The sequence below is a fragment of the Lepisosteus platostomus genome, chromosome 5 (genome assembly GCF_059453375.1).
Source record: "Lepisosteus platostomus isolate fLepPlt1 chromosome 5, fLepPlt1.hap1, whole genome shotgun sequence".
Classification (NCBI taxonomy): domain Eukaryota; kingdom Metazoa; phylum Chordata; class Actinopteri; order Semionotiformes; family Lepisosteidae; genus Lepisosteus; species Lepisosteus platostomus.
The window spans coordinates 953,515-977,446 of NC_142615.1; the positions used below are offsets into that span (position 1 = coordinate 953,515).

Sequence of the window (23,932 nt, forward strand, 5' to 3'; positions counted from 1 at the left end):
GAATACAGGAGAGATCATACAACCCACAGCCCAACTAATCCATACCTGTCTTCCCACTGTCAGCCTCTGGATAGTCATGAACATCTGGGAAAAGATGGCAGGGGAACCCAGCCTGTACCCCTACCTGTCAGTGTGACCCCTGTGGCTGGTGCTGCATGAGCTCAGAGAGCAGGAGGCTCTGCTGTCGGCTGTACAGCTCACGAGTCTGAGGGCAGCAGTCCGGCTCGGTCCTGCTCCTCCGAGTCCGAGCACAGCACTCCCTCTGCTCCCCAGACTGATGCGGCGTCGTGCCCTCGAGAGAGACCCCCAGCCGAGAGGAACGAGCACATCGCCCCCCGGCACAGAGGAGCTGTGTGGATTCGATCACAGCGGTTAACCACACCGCGCTGTGAAACAGAGTTTGCAAGTCGGGCTCTGTTATCACTACAATCACTCCAATCAGCCCAGTAATGGCCGACACGGACCTCGGTCCTCAGCCTGCGGGCTCTTGGGGTCCCGGGCTGTCTCCCACAAGCCTGACGAGGGCTCTGTGCGTCGATGAGGAGTAAAGGTACTGATCTCCGCCTGCGTCAGGACTGGTGTTGCTGCTGGAGTGTCCCCAGTGGAGAAACTCGTCGCAGACGCCTCGTTTCCAGAGACTCGTGCTTCAGCTGTGATCAGACTGAAGTCTCTGGGAAGAGCAGTCTGGCGAACCCCGGTGCAGACCGGTCCGTCAGGAACACGGACTGAGATCCGTGTCAGGTCCTGGAGAAGACGCTATGGGATGCAGTGAGAGCTGGAGAAGACAGGAGGCGTGGTGCAAGGGAACACACAGGGGTTTAATAGTGCACACAATAATAGTGACAGTCCGCGAGACAGTGAACCGGGAAGACAGAACGGCATCCAAATCCGAGCAGGTCAAAACACAGTCCGAGAGTCCTCCTCCTTCTCCTCCTCCTCCTCCCACTTCTGTGCAGTTCCTCCTCTTCCTCCTCCTCTCACTTCCTGTGCAGTTCCTCCTCGGGCCTGAAAGCAGAACCTGAGGCGGACGGCACCAGCCCAACACGGATCACTTCTCCTGTGAGAGAGGCACACAGGAGAGTCACTGCTGTCCTCTCTCCAGGAGCAGGACTGGACACGCTGACCGACTGACCCCTCCAGGAGCAGGACTGGACACGCTGACCGACTGACCCCTCCAGGACCAGGACTGGACACTGACTGACCCCTCCAGGAGCAGGACTGGACAGCCCTGCTGCAGACACACACTGACCCCTCCAGGACCAGGACTGGACACTGACTGACCCCTCCAGGAGCAGGACTGGACAGCCCTGCTGCAGACACAGGCAGGAGGCAGGAAGTGGAGCTGGACTGCGGCCCCTCAGGCAGGAAGCGGAGCTGGACTGCGGCCCCTCAGGCAGGAGGCAGGAAGTGGAGCTGGACTGCGGCCCCTCAGGCAGGAGGCAGGAAGTGGAGCTGGTCTGCGGCCCCTCAGGCAGGAGGCAGGAAGTGGAGCTGGACTGCGGCCCCTCAGGCAGGAGGCAGGAAGCGGAGCTGGACTGCGGCCCCTCAGGCAGGAAGTGGAGCTGGTCTGCAGCCCCTCAGGCAGGAAGTGAGAGCGGGCTGGGGCAGGCTGGGAAGCCCGGGACTTTCCACCGGCCCGCAGGGTGATGGGATTGGGAACACAGCCAGGAGGGGGGGTCTGGGGGGAACCTCCACTCTGCCAGAGACTCCCGACACCCCCAGCGGCCGGAGAGCTCGGGGGACTCCTCTCGGGACAGGGGGGGCGTGCGTGGGGGGGGGGACGGCGGACGAGATCACAGACAGGGGGGCGAGACGAGATCGACTGCAGCTTTATTTGAGGGGGAACAGGGAGCAACTGGGGTGGGGACAGGGAGCGGGCCGGGGTGGGGACAGTAAGTAGGGAGCGGGCCGGGGGGGGACAGGCAGCAGGCCGGGGTGGGGGACAGGCCAGAGACACCCGACAGAAGCGTCTCTCGGGCCGGGTCACGGTCACGACCCCCAGCCTGGCGCTCCGGGTGATGTCATCACCACGCGCCCAGGGCCGCGGGCCTCAGCCGCCCCTTCAGGACCGCCGCTATCCGGGCCGCGACCCGGCCGCCTGCGGAGACAGAGGCGGGTCAGGACCGGTCAGGACCGGCCGGGCCGCGGTCCGCAGTGAAGACCCACCTGTCTGCTTGCTGCTCCGGCCCCAGCGGGACGCGGCCCCGGCCAGCGACAGGACCAGGCCCAGCGACAGAGCCCACAGCGCCGTGGCGACCAGCCTCCAGTCCGGTGGGGCCGTCGGGGGCTCTGGGGGGACAGGGGGGTCAGCTCAGCCCACTGGACACACACACCCCCCCTGGACACACACACCCCCCCTGGACAGGACACCAGCCCCTCACAGGACACACACACACACACACCCTGGACAGGACACCAGCCCCTCACAGGACACACACACACCCCCTGGACAGGACACCAGCCCCTCACAGGATACACACACACACCCTGGACAGGACACACACACACTCACCCCAGGGGGGGTCAGCTCAGTGGACACACACACACACACACTCACCCCAGGGCACCACCAGTGGCTGGGCCAGGCTGCGGTGCTCCACGATGCAGGACAGCTGCTCCGCGGGCCTCGGGCCGGGCTCCAGGAAGGCGTGGGTCTGGTAGAGCCAGTCTCCGTCCGGCAGCAGCGCGCTGGACCCCCCCGGCGCCGCCCCGCCGCCCCGCAGCCAGGTGACGGAGATGCGGGGGGGGTAGAAGCCCGTGGCGTGGCACACCAGCACCAGCGAGCCGTCCGCCCCGCCGCCCAGCGCCGTGATGCTCACCGCCGGCGCCACTGGGGGGGCAGAGCGTCACACTGTAGCCTGTTCCCCACCCCCACCCCCCTCTGTGTACAGCAGAGCCTCCTGTCCTGACTGGAGGAGCTCACCCAGCTGTGTCTGGAGAGAAGCCAGGGTATCGGCTTCAACCACAGGGCTGGGCAGCCTGTTCCCCACCCCCACCCCCCTCTGTGTACAGCAGAGCCTCCTGTCCTGACTGGAGGAGCTCACCCAGCTGTGTCTGGAGAGAAGCCAGGGTATCGGCTTCAACCACAGGGCTGGGCAGCCTGTTCCCCACCCCCACCCCCCTCTGTGTACAGAAGAGCCTCCTGTCCTGACTGGAGGAGCTCACCCAGCTGTGTCTGGAGAGAAGCCGGGGTATCGGCTTCAACCACAGGGCTGGGCAGCCTGTTCCCCACCCCCACCCCTCTCTGTGTACAGAAGAGCCTCCTGTCCTGACTGGAGGAGCTCACCCAGCTGTGTCTGGAGAGAAGCCAGGGTATCGGCTTCAACCACAGGGCTGGGCAGCTTGTTCCCCACCCCCGCCCCCCTCTGTGTACAGAAGAGCCTCCTGTCCTGACTGGAGGAGCTCACCCAGCCTGTTCCCCACCCCCGCTCCTCTCTGTGTACAGTGTGGGCTCATGCTCACCCGTCTTGTTCAGTATGGAGCTGTTGAACAGCCTGGCGTTGGGCACACAGTAGTGGTCCCGGTTGGCCAGCATGGTCGCCATGACGCCGGGATCCCTGTTGAACCTCTGGGCGTTCGCGATGCCGAAGCGGGTGTACCCCTCGAACCGCTGCACCCTGCTGTCGTAGCGGAGGTACTCCAGCCTGTTGAAGACCTGGCTGTTGATGTAGACCAGCCCGGTGAGGTTACTGGGGTCGAACTCGCAGATCTCCAGCGACTCGTAGGCGTATCCCTCTGGAGGAGAGACGAGCTCTTTAACATCAGGTCTCTGAGCACGAGGAGTGTGTCTTCTCACAGACCCCAGCCTGACAGGGAGAGAGAAGCTGGGGGTCAGAGCGCAGGGTCAGCCGTTGTGCAGCGCCCCTGGAGCAGCTGGGGTCAGGGGCCTCGCTCAGGGGCCCAACGCAGTAGGACAGACACGTATCCTGAGCCCCAGAGCCACAGCCTCAGAGACGAGCTTTCGCACAGAAACCCTCACGAAGGCAGTCCGAACCCAAACACCGCCCAGAGCAGGGAACGCGACTGAAACACTCCGACAGTTACTCGTCTGCTACTGGAACACAGCCCCTACAGTGCGTGTGCACTGGTCCCCAGCGATTCTCCCCTGATCACTCCCAGCACTGGGGTCAGCGGTGTGGTCTCCACTGCAGGACACTGCGGTCATGTGATGTGTTTATACCGCACAGAGAAGAGCTCCTGCCCCATCTGTGACCGTCTCTCTCTCTGCCCCGGTCCCTCTGTCCGTCTCTCTGCCCCCCCTCGCTGTAGAAGAGACCCCCGGGCTGACTTACCCACTCCAGGGCGGCCCCAGGGTCCCCCGACCAGCAGCTGGACCCAGAGAGAGACGAGGACAGGAGACATGCTGAGACCCGCAGGGTGAGCAGACTGCGGAGAGAGACGCAGGGGTAGTGGGTGGAGAGAGGAAGAGAAAGTGTATTTGGAGAAAGAGGCTGTCGCTACCAGTCTGAAAGTAATTTGTGTGTGTGTGGACAGAGACAGTGACTATGTGTGTGTGTGTGTGTATTTGGAGAAAGAGGCTGTCGCTACCAGTCTGAAAGTAATTTATGTGTGTGTGTGGGGAGAGAGAGAGATGGCGATTGTGTGTGTGTAGAGAGAGAGAGATGGTGACTGTGTGTGTGTATTTGGAGAAAGAGGCTGTCGCTATGAGAGTGAAAGTAATTTGTGTGTGTGGAAAAACTGTGTGTGTGTGTATTTGGAGAAAGAGGCTGTCGCTATGAGAGTGAAAGTAATTTTTGTGTGTGTGTTGCAGGGAGACAGTGACTGTGTGCGTGTGTGGGGAGAGAGACGGTGACTCTGTGTGTGTGTGTGTGTGTGTGTGTGTTGCAGGGAGACAGAGCTGAGCCCTGCTCTCACAGTACAGACCAGGAAGAGATGCTGCTGTTCTTTCACTCCGCTGTGCGGGTTCGAGACTCTCTCTCTCCTGCTCTGTGAGCTCCCAGCATGCCTCACAGGGATCACGGGTTCGAGACTCTCTCTCTCCTGCTCTGTGAGCTCCCAGCATGCCTCACAGGGATCACGGGTTCGAGACGCTCTCTCTCCTGCTCTGTGAGCTCCCAGCATGCCTCACAGGCGTGGCGGGTTCGAGACTCTCTCCTGCTCTGTGAGCTCCCAGCATGCCTCACAGGGGTCGCGGGTTCGAGACGCTCTCTCTCCTGCTCTGTGAGCTCCCAGCATGCCTCACAGGGGTGGCGGGTTCGACACTCTGCTGCTCTTCACTCTCTCTGTGCTGTGAGGGGGCAGTGAGAGCCCACAGGGGTCACAGGTTCGAGACTCTGTGCTGTTCACTCTCTCTGTGCTGTGAGGGGGCAGTGAGAGCCCACAGGGGTCACAGGTTCGAGACTCTGTGCTGTTCACTCTCTCTGTGCTGTGAGGGGGCAGTGAGAGCCCACAGGGGTCACAGGTTCGAGACTCTGTGCTGTTCACTCTCTCTGTGCTGTGAGGGGGCAGTGAGAGCCCACAGGGGTCACAGGTTCGAGACTCTGTGCTGTTCACTCTCTCTGTGCTGTGAGGGGGCAGTGAGAGCCCACAGGGGTCACAGGTTCGAGACTCTGTGCTGTTCACTCTCTCTGTGCTGTGAGGGGGCAGGGCAGTGTGAGAGCCCACAGGGGTCACAGGTTCGAGACTCTGCTGCTGCCCGGCGAGTCTCAGAGCGGACGGCGTGTGCTGCTCTCACCTTCCACTGCAGGGATGTGCCGGGCCGCGCAGAGGAGACCCCGACGCTTGGGGAGTCGGTCCCTTCACCGCCTCGAAAGGGTCCTGCCCCCCCGGGTCTCCGAACCGCGCCCCACACGACCGATCGGGTCCTTAACGGAGGGCTGGGCGGACGGACAGACAGCGGACAAGGGCCGCTGCCTCTAACCTGGGATCTTCCGGGACATCACTTCCTGACCACAGCCCGGCAGTGCCACAGGAAGTCCCGCCCACCTCCAGCTGTGCGGCTGCCCATTGGTCACTCACTCTGCTGGGGGGGTCCTGCCTTCCTCCCTCCTACAGCCAGGTGGGCGACTGACTTCTCTGTCTGGGGACTCTGCTCCTACAGCCGATACCCCCTACAGGGCCCCCAGGGACTGGGGTCGGGGGCCGCACTTTCGCTAAGGGACTTCCTGTCTCCTACAGCCTCACTTCCTGTCTCCTACAGCCTCACTTCCTCTCCTCTCTCCGCCCTCCGCCTGCTCTTCTCCCTGCGGACGACAAGCCTGTAGTAAACGCCCAGCCCACCCGAGCCGAGCCCCTGCCCGGAGTGTGAGAGAGAGACAGTGACCCCAGGTGACCCCGAGTGACCCCCCACACCACCACACAGAGACCACCGGCTCTCAACACGCAGTTTAATGTGTTCAGGCGGCGCAGTGACACACAGGAGACGGGAAGGGCTGTGCTCTGGTGCTGCAGACACACACACCTAGACACCCCCACAACATGCTGCACAAACTCCAGCTTGACAAGGTGCGAGTGTGTGTATATCTGTGTGCGTGAGTGTGCGTCTGTGATCTGTGTCTGTGTTTATCAGTGTGTGGCGTGCGTCAGTGCGTGTCTGGTGTATATCAGCGTGTGTACGTGTGTACCAGTGTCTATCTGTGCGTGTCTGTGTGTAGGCGTGTGGGGTGTGCATCAGTGTGTATCTGTGCGTGTCTGAGTGTAGGCGTCTGGGGTGTGTATCAGTGTGTGTAGGAAGGAGAGTGTGTGTCTGTGCGTCTGTGATCTGTGTGTGGTGTGTATCAGTGTCTACGTGTAGGCGTGTGTAGGTTGTGTATCAGTGTCTACGTGTAGGCGTGTGTAGGTTGTGTATCAGTGTCTACGTGTAGGCGTGTGTAGGTTGTGTATCAGTGTGTGCTCAGCTGCTCACGCAGAAGAGGAGGCAGCCGGTCACGACTCCCAGCATCCCCAGCGCCATCGCCACCCCGCAGACCACCGTCAGGACAGCGCCGGGCCGGGCCTCAGGGGGCACCTCTGTAGAGACAGGAGACACACGGGGCGCAGGGTCACCCTCACCAGAGAGACAGAGGGGACAGGAGACACACGGGGCGCAGGGTAACCCTCACCACAGAGACACAGAGGGGACAGGAGACACACGGGGCGCAGGGTCACCCTCACCACAGAGACACAGAGGGGACAGGAGACACACGGGGCGCAGGGTCACCCTCACCACAGAGACACAGAGGGGACAGGAGACACACGGGGCGCAGGGTCACCCTCACCAGAGAGACACAGAGGGGACAGGAGACACACGGGGCGCAGGGTCACCCTCACCACAGAGACAGAGGGGACAGGAGACACACGGGGCGCAGGGTCACCCTCACCACAGAGACAGAGGGGACAGGAGACACACGGGGCGCAGGGTCACCCTCACCACAGAGACACAGAGGGGACAGGAGACACACGGGGCGCAGGGTCACCCTCACCACAGAGACACAGAGGGGACAGGAGACACACGGGGCGCAGGGTCACCCTCACCAGAGAGACAGAGGGGACAGGAGACACACGGGGCGCAGGGTCACCCTCACCACAGAGACAGAGGGGACAGGAGACACACGGGGCGCAGGGTCACCCTCACCACAGAGACAGAGGGGACAGGAGACACACGGGGCGCAGGGTCACCCTCACCAGAGAGACACAGAGGGGACAGGAGACACACGGGGCGCAGGGTCACCCTCACCAGAGAGACAGAGGGGACAGGAGACACACGGGGCGCAGGGTCACCCTCACCACAGAGACAGAGGGGACAGGAGACACACGGGGCGCAGGGTCACCCTCACCAGAGAGACACAGAGGGGACAGGAGACACACGGGGCGCAGGGTCACCCTCACCAGAGAGACAGAGGGAACAGGAGACACACGGGGCGCAGGGTCACCCTCACCAGAGAGACAGAGGGGACAGGAGACACACGGGGCGCAGAGTCACCCTCACCAGAGAGACAGGAGACACACGGGGCGCAGAGTCACCCTCACCAGAGAGACAGAGGGAACAGGAGACACACGGGGCGCAGGGTCACCCTCACCAGAGAGACAGAGGGGACAGGAGACACACGGGGCGCAGGGTCACCCTCACCAGAGAGACACAGAGGGGACAGGAGACACACGGGGCGCAGGGTCACCCTCACCACAGAGACAGAGGGGACAGGAGACACACGGGGCGCAGGGTCACCCTCACCAGAGAGACAGAGGGGACAGGAGACACACGGGGCGCAGGGTCACCCTCACCAGAGAGACACAGAGGGGACAGGAGACACACGGGGCGCAGGGTCACCCTCACCACAGAGACAGAGGGGACAGGAGACACACGGGGCGCAGGGTCACCCTCACCACAGAGACAGAGGGGACAGGAGACACACGGGGCGCAGGGTCACCCTCACCACAGAGACAGAGGGGACAGGAGACACACGGGGCGCAGGGTCACCCTCACCAGAGAGACAGAGGGGACAGGAGACACACGGGGCGCAGGGTCACCCTCACCAGAGAGACAGAAGGGACAGGAGACACACGGGGCGCAGGGTCACCCTCACCAGAGAGACAGAGGGGACAGGAGACACACGGGGCGCAGGGTCACCCTCACCAGAGAGACAGAGGGGACAGGAGACACACGGGGCGCAGGGTCACCCTCACCAGAGAGACAGAGGGGACAGGAGACACACGGGGCGCAGGGTCACCCTCACCAGAGAGACACAGAGGGGACAGGAGACACACGGGGCGCAGGGTCACCCTCACCAGAGAGACAGAGAGGGGACAGGAGACACACGGGGCGCAGGGTCACCCTCACCACAGAGACAGAGGGGACAGGAGACACACGGGGCGCAGGGTCACCCTCACCACAGAGACAGAGGGGACAGGAGACACACGGGGCGCAGGGTCACCCTCACCACAGAGACAGAGGGGACAGGAGACACACGGGGCGCAGGGTCACCCTCACCAGAGAGACAGAGGGGACAGGAGACACACGGGGCGCAGGGTCACCCTCACCAGAGAGACAGAAGGGACAGGAGACACACGGGGCGCACGGTCACCCTCACCAGAGAGACAGAGGGGACAGGAGACACACGGGGCGCAGGGTCACCCTCACCACAGAGACAGAGGGGACAGGAGACACACGGGGCGCAGGGTCACCCTCACCAGAGAGACAGAAGGGACAGGAGACACACGGGGCGCAGGGTCACCCTCACCACAGAGACAGAGGGGACAGGAGACACACGGGGCGCAGGGTCACCCTCACCAGAGAGACAGAGGGGACAGGAGACACACGGGGCGCAGGGTCACCCTCACCAGAGAGACAGAGGGGACAGGAGACACACGGGGCGCAGGGTCACCCTCACCAGAGAGACAGAGGGGACAGGAGACACACGGGGCGCAGGGTCACCCTCACCACAGAGACAGAGGGGACAGGAGACACACGGGGCGCAGAGTCACCCTCACCAGAGAGACAGAGGGGACAGGAGACACACGGGGCGCAGAGTCACCCTCACCAGAGAGACAGAGGGGACAGGAGACACACGGGGCGCAGGGTCACCCTCACCAGAGAGACAGAGGGGACAGGAGACACACGGGGCGCAGGGTCACCCTCACCACAGAGACAGAGGGGACAGGAGACACACGGGGCGCAGGGTCACCCTCACCACAGAGACAGAGGGGACAGGAGACACACGGGGCGCAGAGTCACCCTCACCAGAGAGACAGAGGGGACAGGAGACACACGGGGCGCAGGGTCACCCTCACCAGAGAGACAGAGGGGACAGGAGACACACGGGGCGCAGGGTCACCCTCACCACAGAGACAGAGGGGACAGGAGACACACGGGGCGCAGGGTCACCCTCACCAGAGAGACAGAGGGGGTATCTATCTATCTGTGCTCCTGGGGCAGGAAGGCAGTACTCAGGCCAGGGCACCCCCAGGGGCAGGAGGGCAGGAGGGCAGTACTCAGGCCAGGCCACCCCCAGGGGCAGGAGGGCAGGAGGGGAGGAGGGCAGGAGGGCAGTACTCAGGCCAGGCCACCCCCAGGGGCAGGAGGGCAGGAGGGCAGGAGGGCAGTAGGGCAGGGGAGCAGGGGAGCAGGGGAGCAGGACTCACCCCAGGCCACCCCCAGGAGCAGGAGGGCAGGAGGGCAGGACTCACCCCAGGCCACCCCCAGGAGCAGGAGGGCAGGAGGGCAGGACTCACCCCAGGCCGCCCCCAGGGGCAGGAGGGCAGTACTCACCCCAGGCCGCCCCCAGGGGCAGGAGGGCAGGAGGGCAGGACTCACCCCAGGCCACCCCCAGGGGCAGGAGGGCAGGAGGGCAGTACTCACCCCAGGCCACCCCCAGGGGCAGGAGGGCAGGAGGGCAGTACTCACCCCAGGCCACCCCCAGGGGCAGGAGGGCAGGAGGGCAGTACTCAGGCCAGGCCGCCCCCAGGGGCAGGAGGGCAGGAGGGCAGGACTCACCCCAGGCCACCCCCAGGGGCAGGAGGGCAGGAGGGCAGTACTCAGGCCAGGCCGCCCCCAGGGGCAGGAGGGCAGGAGGGCAGGACTCACCCCAGGCCACCCCCAGGGGCAGGAGGGCAGGAGGGCAGGAGGGCAGTAGGGCAGGACTCACCCCAGGCCACCACCAGGGGCCGGCGCAGGGCGCGGTGCTGCAGGTGGCAGGTGTACACGTCGCCCGGCCGGGGGCTGAAGGGCAGCAGCGAGTAGCAGCTGTAGGTGGCGTCGCTGCGGACCAGCGACAGCGTCTGGGGGGTCGTCCCGGCGACCGGCTCGCCGTTCCGGGCCCAGGCCAGGCCCAGCGGGAAGGGGTAGTAGCGCTGGGCGGAGCAGATCAGCGTGTTGGGCTCCCCCGGCCGCACCACGCTCTTGGGGTACACCATGGCCACGGGGGGCTCTGCGGGGAGGAGAGGAAGGAATCGGGGGTCAGTCGCCATCGTGACCCCCGGCGGACCCACGCAGGGGAGAGAGCTGCTGCTCTCTGGGAACAGCTCGGAGCTTCCCAGCAGGACAGATGGGGGCCCCCCACCCCCTGCAGGCGGTGAACCCCAGTATTCCCCTGCCATTCCTGGACCAGACAGCCCCCCACCAGAGTGAGGACTGAGCACCAGATGTCCCTCTATAACAGTGACCCCAACAGCAGGGCTGGGCAGCCTGTTCCCCACCCCCACCCCCCTCTGTGTACAGCAGAGCCTCCTGTCCTGACTGGAGGAGCTCACCCAGCTGTGTCTGGAGAGAAGCCAGGGTATCGGCTTCAACCACAGGGCTGGGCAGCCTGTTCCCCACCCCCACCCCCCTCTGTGTACAGAAGAGCCTCCTGTCCTGACTGGAGGAGCTCATCCAGCTGTGTCTGGAGAGAAGCCAGGGTATCGGCTTCAACCACAGGGCTGGGCAGCCTGTTCCCCACCCCCACCCCCCTCTGTGTACAGTAGAGCCTCCTGTCCCAGGGTGAAAGGTGAAAGGTCAGGGTCACCCCCACCCTGTGTGTGCAGCGGACCCGGCCCCGCGGCCCCTCACCGGCGGTCTCTGGCGGGAAGCCCTCAGCGCGGGCGGCGGTGGCCAGGTTGTTCCTGCAGAGCTGCCTGCTGGCCAGCGCCTGGGCCACAGAGTCCGGCCCCAGGGCGAAGGGGTCAGCGAAGGGGGGCAGCGTGAGGACGGCCTGCCGCAGCTCCAGGTCCACGAAGAACATCTGGTCCCCGTCCAGCTGGCCCAGCGCCTGCGACTCCGTGTCGTTGGACAGGCAGGCGGTCAGGTCCACCGCCCGGTGCAGCACTGGACAGGGACGGGACACACACCGGGCACTGACTGGACACAGGTCACACACCGGGCACACACCGGGCACTGACGGGACACAGGTCACACACCGGGCACTGACGGGACACAGGTCACACACCGGGCACTGACGGGACACACACGGGTCACTGACGGGACACACACGGGTCACTGACGGGACACAGGCGAGTCTGTCTCTCACTGTCCATCACTGGACTGGACAGAGACAGGTCACACACAGGGCACTGACGGGACACAGGTGAGTCTGTCTCTCTCCCTGTACACTGCTCTTCATCACTGAACTGGACACACCCAGGCCATTGACACAGGACAGATCTACAGGAGTCTCTCTCTCTCTCCCTCACTGTAAGCCCAGTGATCCGTCTCTCTCTCTCCCTCACTGTAAGCCCAGTGATCCGTCTCTCTCTCTCCCTCACTGTAAGCCCAGTGATCCGTCTCTCTCTCTCCCTCACTGTAAGCCCAGTGATCCGTCTCTCTCTCTCCCTCACTGTAAGCCCAGTGATCCGTCTCTCTCTCTCCCTCACTGTAAGCCCAGTGATCCGTCTCTCTCTCTCCCTCACTGTAAGCCCAGTGATCCGTCTCTCTCTCTCCCTCACTGTAAGCCCAGTGATCCGTCTCTCTCTCTCCCTCACTGTAAGCCCAGTGATCCGTCTCTCTCTCTCCCTCACTGTAAGCCCAGTGATCCGTCTCTCTCTCTCCCTCACTGTAAGCCCAGTGATCCGTCTCTCTCTCTCCCTCACTGTAAGCCCAGTGATCCGTCTCTCTCTCTCCCTCACTGTAAACCCAGTGATCCGTCTCTCTCTCTCTCTCACTGTAAACCCAGTGATCCGTCTCTCTCTCTCCCTCACTGTAAGCCCAGTGATCCGTCTCTCTCTCTCCCTCACTGTAAGCCCAGTGATCCGTCTCTCTCTCTCCCTCACTGTAAGCCCAGTGATCCGTCTCTCTCTCTCTCACTGTAAGCCCAGTGATCTGTCTGTCTCTCTCTCACTGTAAGCCCAGTGATCTGTCTCTCTCTCTCTCACTGTAAGCCCAGTGATCTGTCTGTCTCTCTCTCTCTCACTGTAAGCCCAGTGATCTGTCTGTCTCTCTCTCTCTCACTGTAAGCCCAGTGATCTGTCTGTCTCTCTCTCTCTCACTGTAAGCCCAGTGATCTGTCTGTCTCTCTCTCTCTCACTGTAAGCCCAGTGATCTGTCTGTCTCTCTCTCTCTCACTGTAAGCCCAGTGATCTGTCTCTCTCTCTCTCTCACTGTAAGCCCAGTGATCTGTCTCTCTCTCTCTCACTGTAAGCCCAGTGATCTGTCTCTCTCTCTCACACCAGACCATTACGATCAGATCCTTCACACAGCTGAGCCTCTCCTGTCAACAAAGAAGTTGCGATGAAGATCTCTGCCTCGTCTTCAATTCATGTCACACGTTATGACATTTCACAAAGTAAGGAAGTAAGTAAGGAAACTGCAGTTACCCACAATAACAAAAACACCGGAGGAGTGTGTGCATTTGAAGCCAGCCGCGCTCGTCTTACCCTGAGCCTGAACAGACAGGGACAGCGCTGCCAGGACCAGAGCTGGCCAGGCACAGGTCTTCATGGTCAGGACAGTGGTCTCCAGGGGACAGCGGGTCAAGACGGGTCTCCTCTGGAGCTGCAGGGCTTCGACACCGAGCTGCACTCAGACACAGTCAAGGGAAACTCCTGTCCATCCCTGGACTCACCAGCCAATCACAGCACTCCCCCTCCGAGTCACCGCCTCTCTGCCTCACCAGCCAATCACAGCACTCCCCCTCCGAGTCACCGCCTCTCTGCCTCACCAGCCAATCACAGCTCTCCCCCTCCGAGTCACCGCCTCTCTGCCTCACCAGCCAATCACGACGCCCCTCTGGTTCTTAAATCACAGCTCGTTTGTACAGATTTTATTTAATTCAGTTAAAAGCTAACACTTCACACAGAGAGGGGTGGGGGTGGGGAACAGGCTGCCCAGCCCTGTGCTTGAAGCCGATACCCTGGCTTCTCTCCAGACACAACTGGGTGAGCTCCTCCAGTCAGGACAGGAGGCTCTGCTGTACACAGAGGGGGGTGGGGGTGGGGAACAGGCTGCCCAGCCCTGTGCTTGAAGCCGATACCCCGGCTTCTCTCCAGACACAGCTGGATGAGCTCCTCCAGTCAGGACAGGAGGCTCTGCTGTACACAGAGGGGGGTGGGGGTGGGGAACAAGCTGGCTGAGCTGCTCCAGTCAGGACAGGAGGCTCTACTGTACACAGAGAGGGGTGGGGGTGTGGAACAAGCTGCCCAGCCCTGTGGTTGAAGCTGATACCCCGGCTTCTCTCCAGACACAGCTGGGTGAGCTCCTCCAGTCAGGACAGGAGGCTCTTCTGTACACAGAGAGGGGTGGGGGCGGGGAACAAGCTGCCCAGCCCTGCTGTTGAAGCCCAGTCTGAAGACTATGGACAGAGAGCTGCTGAACAGCACTGCAGTGTCAGACTCTGTGCCCTCTCCCTCACACCTGATGACTCGGCACCAGCACTGTGTGCTGATTCGCTGCTCGAAGTCTCCCTGCAGGGACTTTCCAGAGCCTGCTGCAGTGTGTGGACTGTGGCACACCAGTGTGAGAGAGGGATCGGACCGGTAGAAACACCAGCGACACCCACTCCATCGACACTCGCCAAAACCTTCCGCCTAGCAAAGGAGCTTCGAATACCTGAGTGTGTGATCTCCTGGGCCCGGAGTGTGAAGAGGGCAGGGTAAAAACAGTACCGTAAAGCCCAGTGAGAGCAGGGTAAAAACACAGTACAGCGCAGTACAGCCCAGTGAGAGCAGGGTAAAAACACAGTACAGTACAGCCCAGTGAGAGCAGGGTAAAAACACAGTACAGTGCAGTACAGCCCAGTGAGAGCAGGGTAAAAACAGTACAGTTCAGTACAGCCCAGTGAGCCAGGGACCAGCCCAAGCTTGAGCAGAGCTGTGCAGACATGGGAGAGTCTGACTAACCCTGACCCTGTTACCACAGTGTTGAGCTCTGGCCCTGGAGAGACACACCTGACATCACGAGGGACTCTGTCCTACTGATCGGACCCCCGCTGACACCCCGACACCCCCACAGCCCTCTCCCTCTCCTGCTCCACGGCTCCCCCTGGTGGGGAGAGGAGGGAGGGGCAGTGGAAACGAGGAAGGGCCGTGGATCCCGCCTGTGAGCCTCCATCTCAGAGGTGCTGCTGGTGCTCTGTTCATGAGCTTCATCTCTCCAGCTGTCAGAGCATCAGCTGTGGGCGCAGCACACCCCTCTCAACCACTCATCTGCTGCTCATTCATCATAATAATAATAATTCCTCACACTTCTGGAGCTCTTCTCCGGGCTCTCCCCTCGGAGCTCTGGACAGTAACGGGGATCCCCTCCTGCTCCACCAGTGTGTACCCCACCTGCATGAGGCTCCAGTCCGCTCACACACAGCAGCTCTCAGGGGGAGGAGAGCAGAGGGATGAGGCCAGTTCAGAGAGGGGGGTGATCAGGAGGCCATGATGGGTCAAGACCTGGGGATTGAATAATAAATTATAAAGCTTTATAAACAAACAGCACAGCAAGAGAGAGACACCTGACCCCCCTGGACACTGTCTCTGCTGTGTCTGACTGCGCCTCTGACATGGACACCTGGGTGACTCCAGTCCTGCTGCTGCAGGCCCAGACAGAGCCCCTGCCAGTGGACCCTGGGGTGACACTCGGTCCAGGACTGACCTGCAACATCCTGTCCATCCACACGACACTCCCCCTGCCTGCCAACACCCAGTCTGAACCCCACACCCAGCTCCTGTGTCCAGGGGACCCCTCTCCCTCTGCCTCAGTACCTGCAGCCCAGCCAGGAATCACCAGTGGGTCTGCTCGGTGTGTCCACACTGGTCCTGTCCCTCTTCTTACTGGTGCTGGTCAGACTCCAGTCCAGTCCCAGACCAGTCCTCCTCCTTACCGGTGCTGGTCAGAGTCCAGTCCCAGATCAGTCCCTCTTCTTACTGGTGCTGGTCAGAATCCAGTCCTCCTTCTTACCAGTGCTGGTCAGACTCCAGTCCCAGACCAGTCCCTCTTCTTACTGGTGCTGGTCAGAGTCCAGTTCCAGACCAGTCCCTCTTCTTACTGGTGCTGGTCAGAGTCCAGTTCCAGACCAGTCCCTCTCCTTACCGGCGCTGGTCAGACTCCAGTCCCAGACCAGTCCCTCTTCTTACCGGTGCTGGTCAGACTCCAGTCCCTCTTCTTACCGGTGCTGGTCAGACTCCAGTCCCAGACCAGTCCCTCTTCTTACCGGTGCTGGTCAGACTCCAGTCCCAAACCAGTCCCTCTTCTTACCGGTGCTGGTCAGACTCCAGTCCCAGACCAGTCCCTCTTCTTACTGGTGCTGGTCAGACTCCAGTCCCTCTTCTTACCGGTGCTGGTCAGAGTCCAGTCCCAGACCAGTCCCTCTTCTTACTGGTGCTGGTCAGACTCCAGTCCCTCTTCTTACCGGTGCTGGTCAGACTCCAGTCCCAGACTAGTCCCTCTTCTTACCGGTGCTGGTCAGACTCCAGTCCCAGACCAGTCCCTCTTCTTACTGGTGCTGGTCAGAGTCCAGTCCCAGACCAGTCCCTCTTCTTACTGGTGCTGGTCAGAGTCCAGTCCCAAACCAGTCCCTCTTCTTACAAAGACTGGTCAGACTCCAGTCCCAAACCAGTCCCTCTTCTTACAGGTGCTGGTCAGACTCCAGTCCCAGACCAGTCCCTCTTCTTACTGGTGCTGGTCAGAGTCCAGTCCCAAACCAGTCCCTCTTCTTACAGGTGCTGGTCAGACTCCAGTCCCAAACCAGTCCCTCTTCTTACTGGTGCTGGTCAGACTCCAGTCCCTCTTCTTACTGGTGCTGGTCAGACTCCAGTCCCAGACCAGTCCCTCTTCTTACCGGTGCTGGTCAGACTCCAGTCCCAGACCAGTCCCTCTTCTTACCGGTGCTGGTCAGAGTCCAGTCCCTCTCCTTACCGGCGCTGGTCAGAGTCCAGTCCCAGACCAGTCCCTCTTCTTACCGGTGCTGGTCAGAGTCCAGTCCCTCTCCTTACCGGCGCTGGTCAGACTCCAGTCCCAGACCAGTCCCTCTTCTTACCGGTGCTGGTCAGAGTCCAGTCCCTCTTCTTACCGGTGCTGGTCAGAGTCCAGTCCCAGACCAGTCCTTCTTCTTACCGGTGCTGGTCAGACTCCAGTCCCAGACCAGTCCCTCTTCTTACCAGTGCTGGTCAGAGTCCAGTCCCAGACCAGTCCCTCTTCTTACTGGTGCTGGTCAGACTCCAGTCCCTCTTCTTACCGCTGCTGGTCAGAGTCCAGTCCCTCTTCTTACCGCTGCTGGTCAGAGTCCAGTTCCAGACCAGTCCCTCTTCTTACTGGTGCTGGTCAGACTCCAGTCCCTCTTCTTACCAGTGCTGGTCAGAGTCCAGTCCCAGACCAGTCCCTCTTCTTACTGGTGCTGGTCAGACTCCAGTCCCTCTTCTTACCGCTGCTGGTCAGAGTCCAGTCCCTCTTCTTACCGCTGCTGGTCAGAGTCCAGTTCCAGACCAGTCCCTCTTCTTACTGGTGCTGGTCAGACTCCAGTCCCTCTTCTTACCGGTGCTGGTCAGAGTCCAGTCCCAAACCAGTCCCTCTTCTTACCGGTGCTGGTCAGACTCCAGCCCCAGACCAGTCCTCCTCCTTACCAGTGCTGGTCAGACTCCAGTCCCAGACCAGTCCCCCTCCTTACCGGTGCTGGTCAGAGTCCAGTCCCTCTTCTTACCGGTGCTGGTCAGAGTCCAGTCCCTCTTCTTACCGGTGCTGGTCAGAGTCCAGTCCCTCTTCTTACCGGTGCTGGTCAGACTCCAGTCCCAGACCAGTCCCTCTTCTTACCGGTGCTGGTCAGACTCCAGTCCCAGACCAGTCCCTCTTCTTACCGGTGCTGGTCAGACTCCAGTCCCAAACCAGTCCCTCTTCTTACCGGTGCTGGTCAGACTCCAGTCCCAGACCAGTCCCTCTTCTTACTGGTGCTGGTCAGACTCCAGTCCCTCTTCTTACCGGTGCTGGTCAGAGTCCAGTCCCAGACCAGTCCCTCTTCTTACTGGTGCTGGTCAGACTCCAGTCCCTCTTCTTACCGGTGCTGGTCAGACTCCAGTCCCAGACCAGTCCCTCTTCTTACTGGTGCTGGTCAGACTCCAGTCCCTCTTCTTACCGGTGCTGGTCAGAGTCCAGTCCCAGACCAGTCCCTCTTCTTACCGGTGCTGGTCAGACTCCAGTCCCAGACTAGTCCCTCTTCTTACCGGTGCTGGTCAGACTCCAGTCCCTCTTCTTACCGGTGCTGGTCAGACTCCAGTCCCTCTTCTTACCGGTGCTGGTCAGACTCCAGTCCCAGACCAGTCCCTCTTCTTACTGGTGCTGGTCAGAGTCCAGTCCCAGACCAGTCCCTCTTCTTACTGGTGCTGGTCAGAGTCCAGTCCCAAACCAGTCCCTCTTCTTACAAAGACTGGTCAGACTCCAGTCCCAAACCAGTCCCTATTCTTACAGGTGCTGGTCAGAGTCCAGTCCCAGACCAGTCCCTCTTCTTACTGGTGCTGGTCAGAGTCCAGTCCCAAACCAGTCCCTCTTCTTACAGGTGCTGGTCAGACTCCAGTCCCAAACCAGTCCCTCTTCTTACTGGTGCTGGTCAGACTCCAGTCCCTCTTCTTACTGGTGCTGGTCAGACTCCAGTCCCAGACCAGTCCCTCTTCTTACCGGTGCTGGTCAGACTCCAGTCCCAGACCAGTCCCTCTTCTTACCGGTGCTGGTCAGAGTCCAGTCCCTCTCCTTACCGGCGCTGGTCAGACTCCAGTCCCAGACCAGTCCCTCTTCTTACCGGTGCTGGTCAGAGTCCAGTCCCTCTCCTTACCGGCGCTGGTCAGACTCCAGTCCCAGACCAGTCCCTCTTCTTACCGGTGCTGGTCAGAGTCCAGTCCCTCTTCTTACCGGTGCTGGTCAGAGTCCAGTCCCAGACCAGTCCTTCTTCTTACCGGTGCTGGTCAGACTCCAGTCCCAGACCAGTCCCTCTTCTTACCAGTGCTGGTCAGAGTCCAGTCCCAGACCAGTCCCTCTTCTTACTGGTGCTGGTCAGACTCCAGTCCCTCTTCTTACCGCTGCTGGTCAGAGTCCAGTCCCTCTTCTTACCGCTGCTGGTCAGAGTCCAGTTCCAGACCAGTCCCTCTTCTTACTGGTGCTGGTCAGACTCCAGTCCCTCTTCTTACCAGTGCTGGTCAGAGTCCAGTCCCAGACCAGTCCCTCTTCTTACTGGTGCTGGTCAGACTCCAGTCCCTCTTCTTACCGCTGCTGGTCAGAGTCCAGTCCCTCTTCTTACCGCTGCTGGTCAGAGTCCAGTTCCAGACCAGTCCCTCTTCTTACCGGTGCTGGTCAGACTCCAGTCCCAGACCAGTCCCTCTTCTTACCGGTGCTGGTCAGAGTCCAGTCCCTCTCCTTACCGGCGCTGGTCAGACTCCAGTCCCAGACCAGTCCCTCTTCTTACCGGTGCTGGTCAGAGTCCAGTCCCTCTCCTTACCGGCGCTGGTCAGACTCCAGTCCCAGACCAGTCCCTCTTCTTACCGGTGCTGGTCAGAGTCCAGTCCCTCTTCTTACCGGTGCTGGTCAGAGTCCAGTCCCAGACCAGTCCTTCTTCTTACCGGTGCTGGTCAGACTCCAGTCCCAGACCAGTCCCTCTTCTTACCAGTGCTGGTCAGAGTCCAGTCCCAGACCAGTCCCTCTTCTTACTGGTGCTGGTCAGACTCCAGTCCCTCTTCTTACCGCTGCTGGTCAGAGTCCAGTCCCTCTTCTTACCGCTGCTGGTCAGAGTCCAGTTCCAGACCAGTCCCTCTTCTTACTGGTGCTGGTCAGACTCCAGTCCCTCTTCTTACCAGTGCTGGTCAGAGTCCAGTCCCAGACCAGTCCCTCTTCTTACTGGTGCTGGTCAGACTCCAGTCCCTCTTCTTACCGCTGCTGGTCAGAGTCCAGTCCCTCTTCTTACCGCTGCTGGTCAGAGTCCAGTTCCAGACCAGTCCCTCTTCTTACTGGTGCTGGTCAGACTCCAGTCCCTCTTCTTACCGGTGCTGGTCAGAGTCCAGTCCCAAACCAGTCCCTCTTCTTACCGGTGCTGGTCAGACTCCAGCCCCAGACCAGTCCTCCTCCTTACCAGTGCTGGTCAGAGTCCAGTCCCTCTTCTTACCGGTGCTTGTCAGACTCCAGTCCAGTCCCAGACCAGTCCCTCTCCTTACCGGCGCTGGTCAGACTCCAGTCCCAGACCAGTCCCTCTTCTTACCGGTGCTGGTCAGAGTCCAGTCCCTCTCCTTACCGGCGCTGGTCAGACTCCAGTCCCAGACCAGTCCCTCTTCTTACCGGTGCTGGTCAGAGTCCAGTCCCTCTTCTTACCGGTGCTGGTCAGAGTCCAGTCCCAGACCAGTCCCTCTTCTTACCGGTGCTGGTCAGACTCCAGTCCCAGACCAGTCCCTCTTCTTACCAGTGCTGGTCAGAGTCCAGTCCCAGACCAGTCCCTCTTCTTACTGGTGCTGGTCAGAGTCCAGTCCCTCTTCTTACCGCTGCTGGTCAGAGTCCAGTCCCTCTTCTTACCGGTGCTGGTCAGAGTCCAGTCCCAAACCAGTCCCTCTTCTTACCGGTGCTGGTCAGACTCCAGCCCCAGACCAGTCCTCCTCCTTACCAGTGCTGGTCAGACTCCAGTCCCAGACCAGTCCCCCTCCTTACCGGTGCTGGTCAGACTCAAGTCCCTCTTCTTACCGGTGCTGGTCAGAGTCCAGTCCCTCTTCTTACCGGTGCTGGTCAGACTCCAGTCCAGTCCCAGACCAGTCCCTCTTCTTACCGGTGCTGGTCAGACTCCAGTCCCAGACCAGTCCCTCTTCTTACTGGTGCTGGTCAGAGTCCAGTCCCTCTTCTTACTGGTGCTGGTCAGAGTCCAGTCCCAGACCAGTCCCCCTCCTTACCGGTGCTGGTCAGACTCCAGTCCAGTCCCAGACCAGTCCCCCTCCTTACCGGTGCTGGTCAGACTCCAGTCCAGTCCCAGACCAGTCCCCCTCCTTACCGGTGCTGGTCAGACTCCAGTCCCAGACCAGTCCCCCTCCTTACCGGTGCTGGTCAGACTCCAGTCCAGTCCCAGACCAGTTCTTCTTCTTACCAGTGCTGGTCAGACTCCAGTCCCAGACCAGTCCCTCTTCATACTGGTGCTGGTCAGACTCCAGTCCCAGACCAGTCCCTCTTCTTACCGGTGCTGGTCAGACTCCAGTCCAGTCCCAGACCCCACTGCACAGCAAAGGGCAGGACCTGGACACTCAGGGTCCGACAGGAGCAGCGAGTCTCTTCAGTCTGGGAAAACAGACTCCGTCTGTGGTCCAGTGAGATTCTGGGAACCCACCCTCCTGCCCTGAACAAGAGCCCTACCGATCCCCTCCTGCTGGTCCAAGAGCCACAAGCCCACTAGATCTTAGTCTTTCTCTCCTGGCGATAACTGACGCATCTCCTTGCCCTGTTCTTACAGTCCGACTGACAGACAGCAGGTCGACTGTCCCTTGTCCAACACTGCACAGCGGAGGCGAGACCTGGACACACACACACTCCCCTTCTGTGATCTCTGGGTGAATCCCCCCACAGAACGACTGGTGAAACTCCTGAACCCCTCTGATTCACGGCAGTTCAGTTCAGGCGGAGGTGAACTCGAGTGGACCCCGACATCGAGAACCGAGGTCACCCCCCCGGTTCATATGAACAATCTGACCTTTCGCCTCAGAAAACACTCCGATCCCGACTGACCGCAACGAGAGGAGACGCTTCTCAAACACAGCGGACCGGGAGGCCTACCTGAGAACGCCCACACCAGCTCGGGGAGACCGTGCAGACTCCCCCCAGACAGACCCCTGCGGCCCCCAGACTCTCTCACGGGGGGACCCGGCGGCCCTGTGCTGACCGCAGCTCCGACTGCTCCTCACCGCCTCGGCGCCCCGAGACGAGACCTCCTCCCCCGGAGACCAGCCCCTCCACTCGACCCGTTTCTGGGGTCTGCTGGGGCTCGTGCTCCGACTGGGGGTCTCTACAGCGGCGGCTGTCCCCCCTCCCACCACCGGGGGGCAGCAGGAGCCCAGAGCAGAGGGGCCAGCGGGCCCAGAACGAAGACACGAGGGACTGGACTCTGCTGCTCCGTCAGTGCAGGACCCTGGGGAAAGACAAGAACTCTTCCCACGTGGTTGTTTATTTTATTTTCTAGTCAAGACGTGTCTACCGCTGGCTCACACTGATGGGTGTTTCTCCCCCCTGTGATGTATTAGATTTAAACTGCTGCTGTTGCTGTTCTGTGTTTGCTCATGCCTTTCATTTAAGATCGGATCTCTTTAGCGGCCCTGTACAGTTCCTTGCATGAGGAGTGTGTCTTCTCACAGGCCCCAGCCTGCTCTCCGTGAGACACACAGACAGGGAGAGAGAAGCTGGGGGTCAGAGCGCAGGGTCAGCCATTGTACAGCGCCCCTGGAGCAGCTGGGGTGAAGGGCCTCCCTCAGGGGCCCTACGGAGTAGGATTCCTCTGCCGGCCGCGGGATTCGAACCGGCAACCCTTCAGCCACAGGCTCAGATCCTGAGCCCCAGAGCCACAGCTCCTGCAGCTGTGAGCATGACAGTGAACTGACCTGTAACCCGACCCCCTCGGACCCCTGAGTAACCCGGGGCCACAGGGCTCCTGTCCTGGGTGCGAGTGTGGGTCTAGTGCTCTTTTTCCACATATTCTTATCAAGTTTCGCGCTGCCCACTCATTATAAAAACTCAGGTAAAAAGAAAAAGTCCACAATCCAGAGTAATGCACTCCCCCTACTACTGGAGACCAGAATCGGTACCCACAAGACTTTAGATAATAAACATGGGAAGAGAGTCTTACCCCCATCCAGGAGACAGTAATTAGTTAATTAAGGAGACACGAGGACCTGCTCGTCTCTGCTCCAAACTGAACACTTTCCTCTCCCCACGCCGCCAGAAATGCTGGGTGTCCACAAAAGATTCCCCTCGGGGCGACAATAAAATCCCATCTCATCTAAAACCCGAAGACATTCGTGAGAAAAGACCGAGCAACACGTACCACCCCCCCCCGCCGCAGACACGACCTCTGACGGCACCGAGCCCAGCCCGCTTCCCCCCGGGTCCCTGACCAGCACTCCCGGGCCCCGGGCTGCAGGACACCGCGGGCGGACAGCGGGGCTCGGAGCCACACGGCCGGGGTCCCAGCTCACACACAAGCCCCCCGTCCGCCTCAGAGAAGGGCCTGACTCAGCCGGGCGGCCCCCTCGCTCACTAGAGGCGTTCAAACCGCTTCTCCGCCGAAACCCTCCGCCTCAGGACTGTGGACCAAGTGGGGCTTCACTGTCGGTTTCAGGACACCTGAGGCGCCCCCTGGTCTATCACCTGGTGACACGCGTGTCTTTGTGTGTATTTACCCCCGTTTGCGGTTTAAAAAACGATTAAAAACACTCGGGCGTCGTCGTTACCGAGTCCGACAAAATGGCGGCGGCGGCGGCGTCGTCGTCGGAGGAGGAGGAGGAAACTCGCTCGTTGTTGATATGTCACAAAAACCACCTTTCTTTCTCCCCGACACGCACGAATACTGACTTACACGGCGGGGAAAAACCTGTTTCCGCCTGGTGGAGGAAGAGAAACCGCCACCTGTCGTCTTTTCCCCACAGGGCGGTGAAGACGGACGACCCGTCCGCCGCCTCTCCGCCCCTCGGCGCCCTCGTCCGCCTGACGACGGGTGACGTCACGGGCGAGGCCATTTCTGATAGGGCGGCGGCGGATGGGGGGGTTCAGGTGTGAGCGCTTCTGCCCGTGGTGTGTGAAGAGCGCGGCCGCCGGGCGGATCCCCCCCCCCCTGTGGGTTTGGCGGGTTCGCGGTCCGGCGCGAGTTCCGCCGCATTCCCTGACCCAAGCGCTTTCACTTCCTGTTTCTGTGTTGACAGCGGCTGCGGGCGTGGTGTGTGTGGGGTCTGTGTGGTGTGTGTGGGGTCTGTGGGCTCGGCGCTTGTCATCGGCCCCAAGAGAGATACTTTACAGCGTCGTTTCCAGCGACGCGGGCTCGGGGGATCAGTTTCTGCGTCCTGTCATCTCCCATCACACGGCTCTAGTCATCATAACTCCACAGATAAC

At 61.1% G+C, this 23,932-nt stretch overlaps 1 protein-coding gene and 1 long non-coding RNA gene across 12 annotated transcripts; one reads left to right on the forward strand and one right to left on the reverse strand.

The window, feature by feature from the left end:
* Positions 1–797: 797 nt before the first annotated feature.
* On the reverse strand, positions 798–23,577 carry LOC148662329 (uncharacterized). 11 transcript variants are annotated; one of them, XR_015936688.1, is made up of 12 exons: positions 23,403–23,536; positions 15,086–15,282; positions 13,282–13,425; positions 11,483–11,766; positions 10,581–10,862; positions 6,866–6,969; positions 4,293–4,386; positions 3,463–3,735; positions 2,558–2,830; positions 2,167–2,289; positions 1,274–2,098; positions 798–1,228 (listed from the first exon to the last, which is right to left on the reverse strand). XR_015936688.1 is itself a non-coding variant. In XM_088631880.1 (11 exons), exons 2-11 carry the CDS (start codon positions 15,175–15,177, stop codon positions 2,025–2,027), a joined length of 1,725 nt encoding a protein of 574 aa, XP_088488006.1. In that variant the 5' UTR covers positions 15,178–15,282; positions 23,403–23,536; the 3' UTR covers positions 798–2,024. The 11 variants fall into 11 exon arrangements, 10 of the variants coding, with proteins under 10 accessions (XP_088488006.1, XP_088488002.1, XP_088488004.1 ...); XM_088631880.1 differs by having other exon boundaries at positions 798–2,098; positions 13,282–13,407; XM_088631876.1 differs by having other exon boundaries at positions 798–2,098.
* On the forward strand, positions 4,386–4,932 carry LOC148662330 (uncharacterized). Its single transcript, XR_015936781.1, has 2 exons — positions 4,386–4,519; positions 4,613–4,932. It is a non-coding gene; the product is annotated as an uncharacterized LOC148662330 (long non-coding RNA).
* Positions 23,578–23,932: the final 355 nt, after the last annotated feature.

Coding starts and splice junctions, on each gene's coding strand:
- LOC148662329 (XM_088631885.1), bottom strand. CDS start 23,562: ATGGCCTCGCCCGTGACGTCACCCGTCGTCAGGCGGACGAGGGCGCCG. Junction 13,408..23,402: donor AACAGGTTTTTCCCCGCCGT/GTAAGTCAGTAT, acceptor TCGGTGTCGAAG/CCCTGCAGCTCCAGAGGAGA. Junction 2,290..2,557: donor GCCACTGGTGGTGCCCTGGG/GTGAGTGTGTGT, acceptor CTGTCCCCCCAG/AGCCCCCGACGGCCCCACCG.